Genomic DNA, 3313 nt, shown 5'->3' on the forward strand with positions numbered 1-3313 from the left:
AAGTTAGTTATATGATAAACAGCCCCGTGTTTGTTTACTTGATTTGTAAAATGCAAAGTGGTGACTTTTTCTCTTCAAGTACGTCCTCATATGGAGACAGTTTTTTTAATGGCCCAAAACAAGTCATTGTTTACAAAAATGTACATTTTATTGGGCAAAATGAGGTAAACAGTGAAGAAAAGTATAAGAAAACAGAGCATAGGATCTCCAGAGACTGTGGCAACTAGAATTATTGTATACATGTGTGTGTATTAAGGACTGACACAGACAAAGAATGAATCAGACAATGAAGCAATGTCCTTTTTAAATGTTTATTTATAAACAGGATAAAACCATTCAAGTATTGAGTCATGAAGAAAACATCAACCTCTGATCTGCTAATTGGGAAACAGAGGATGTCAGTGTATTTTTCAGTGCTAGTCCAAATTGAGTGAGATGACTTTACATTTGAATAGACTGGATTACAAGTTATATTTGGTTTTAATTGAATGAGTTCAATTTGATTTAAATCAAGCCAATTCACAACATATAAACTTGAAATATATGGTAAGATAGAGGTTGTGCAATAAGTACGCGTAGTGCTGTAGAAACAATACTGCCCAAAAACCTTGATGTTTCTGTGACCCGTGGTAGGTCCCTATTTAAAATAGGACAGAGCCGTAGGCGCACAGTCAGTTAAAAAAATAATTTAATTTTTAATACAAAATAAAAGTAAGTGTGTAACAGCGGCACCTAAAAACAATTAAAAACTTTACCTTATTAAAACCAATAAAACTGTATGATTGCCCGTGAGACGGGACAAGCGCTGCGGGGAACTGTTTAAGAACAAATCGACATAATACACTGGTTAATAAAGGACGGCAACTCACATCACCCCAAATGGGCAAAACTCTATAAAAAAAGACAAATCTTCAGTGCCGTCTTCACTCCGGCCCACCGCTGGGCATGCAAAAGCGGTGAGACAAAAAAAAGGATTTGTTTTCCCTGCAGCGCCCTCACCGTCTGCGACAATATATTTGTATAAAAGGGGTTAAAATACTAAAAGAATCAATCTCTATGGTGCCTACTGATACAGAAAAATAAAACAAGAAACAAATAAGATCGACAGCCGCAGCAGTCAAAATTACATCAGAATAAAACAAATTAAAACACACTGATGTGTCGGGTCCTGTGCCCGCAGCCGGAAATCCACTGGGCAAAGCAGCAGCTCGATACTCTGTCCACAAGTTCGCGTCACACCCTAATAAATGTGGGTCAGTGGCGGTGAAGTCCACTACACTGTTCTGACGGGAACGCAATGTTTCCCACCGTTCTGACAGAGTTTCATGGAAAGAAGTTAAAAACACAAACTTGCCCAACTGGGACCAAGCACTGGCAGCTTCAGGTTTGCTGAGGTATACCTAATTGCCCACACCTGAGCTTATAAAAGGAGCGAAGACCAGCTCCGCCCACCAGGGGCGGTTCCCAGACTAAGGTCACACCTGTCACATTTCTATATGTGGAAACCTTAAAGTATGCATGTCCTCCTGTAAGGGTAAAGTAATGGGACATTTGCACTTTTTGCATGTAAGCCTGTTGGTCTTAACTGGAAGTTGCACTTGAGCTGTCTTGGCATCTTTCCTTGTTTGACTCACCAGTTTTGCCCTGAGCTGAATCGCTGCCTCCTTCTCTGTTGTGGTACTCAGCGGTGACTAACATGCTGTAACGTGTATCTGGCTGCAGTGACTCCAGCATCACCTGCTTCTCTCCACCAGGGACCAGCACCTGCAGACAACAAACAACACTATCATCCCAACACAGTCAGAACTCATTTAAAGTTTTGGGACTTATGGAATTTCTGGAATTCTGACACATGACAGCCGGCTGAAGGCCAGAAGAGGTGAAGATGTAATGACTACGACCCACTCACAGTGTGATCCTGGCTATCAGCTCCAGTTAAAGCCATGTAGGACATGTGATACTGGAGGACATGAGCATTGGGAGGTACCCAGCTGATCACCATGCTGACGGCAGTCTCATCAGAAACCGTGAGGCTGGTTGGGCCTCCACCAGACACTGCAGCAACATCATAGAAGAGATAAAGTACCACAGCTAATGACACTTAACCCTCACTTTGTTCCTTTAAAGGAGGAAATTATTTTGGCAGCAGAGCAAAGTGTTTTTATAGAAAATAAATGTAAAGTATAACAGAGAATTTGATACTTTGATTTGATACTTTAACCTCACTACATTTATTTCATAGCTCAGAGTTCTAGTTATTCAAAGATGAGAATTTAGATGTGAAATTTAACCTTTAAGTGACTAGTACTTTGACAACTGCCATCAATTACACAATGAAGTTCATTTACGTACAGGTTATTGTATTAGTAATGCTATATTGTACATAGAGACAGAATATGACATGAAGGGCTACTGACCACAGAAAAGTAAAAGCTAACTGGGCCTAAAGACTAACGGGAGAGAAACAAGCTTTCTGTGATTCTATTTGTGTTTTTGTGGTAATCTTGGATATCTTAGGTTGTCTCATTACTGTCATATATGTCCTATCATTAAAACACTGGCTTCTAACAACTAACAGTGTCTCAAAAATAATTTAATAAATAAACAAATAATATGGATGCATGACTCAAATGCATGACTTTTAACTTGTGTATTTTTTAGGCTGAACACTGCTGCTAATGTGACTTAGCACATTAGCATTGACTGTCTGAGAAATTAGTTACCCTAAGGTCAGAAGGAGGAGGCACCTTCACTAGAAGAAAAGAATAATGTGTACGGGAATTTTTTAAAAATGACAAAGCTACATTTTAACATCTTTCATTATTAATAACATTTACAGTACTGTGCAAAAGTCGTGAGCCACACGCTGAAGTATTTCTTTGGACATTATCTGGTTTTTCCACTCCTTTTTAGTCCAGTTCTTGTACCTGACCATTTTCTGAGTAATGTTTTTTGTTTGTTTGTTTTTTGTTTGTGTAAACACTTTGCACTGACCATTATTGGAGAACTAAAAAGCACCTAAGTCGAGGAATGTGTGTGCACATAACAGAAAACTTGAGAAAGAACCAATTTTAAATCTTTAAGCACTTTGTTACTAGCAGCCTGTCACAAAAACACATTTTGTATAGTGGTTTTTTTTTTATCTTGTGAATAAAATGTATACAAATGTGTGTGATTAATCACAATGTGTTAGTGTGTAATCACCCTGAGACATGCATGCCTGTCTGCTAGCATCAGATCTAAAGCCATTTCTGATTTGGAGATGCAGCCTGCAGATTCTCTCCAGATTATCCCAGCTCTCGTCACTAAACAT

At 38.9% G+C, this 3313-nt stretch overlaps 1 protein-coding gene across 1 annotated transcript; it reads right to left on the bottom strand.

The window, feature by feature from the left end:
• Positions 1-1581: 1581 nt before the first annotated feature.
• LOC148099975 (collagen alpha-1(XII) chain-like) lies at positions 1582-3313 on the bottom strand. The gene is made up of 3 exons (XM_087849781.1): positions 3205-3313; positions 1910-2055; positions 1582-1764 (listed from the first exon to the last, which is right to left on the bottom strand). The coding sequence occupies exons 1-3, from the start codon at positions 3311-3313 to the stop codon at positions 1582-1584; spliced, it is 438 nt and encodes a 145-aa protein (XP_087705907.1).

The sequence above is a fragment of the Neolamprologus brichardi genome, chromosome 13 (genome assembly GCF_056152115.1).
Source record: "Neolamprologus brichardi isolate AB-2024 chromosome 13, ASM5615211v1, whole genome shotgun sequence".
In the NCBI taxonomy this organism is placed as follows: Eukaryota; Metazoa; Chordata; class Actinopteri; order Cichliformes; family Cichlidae; genus Neolamprologus; species Neolamprologus brichardi.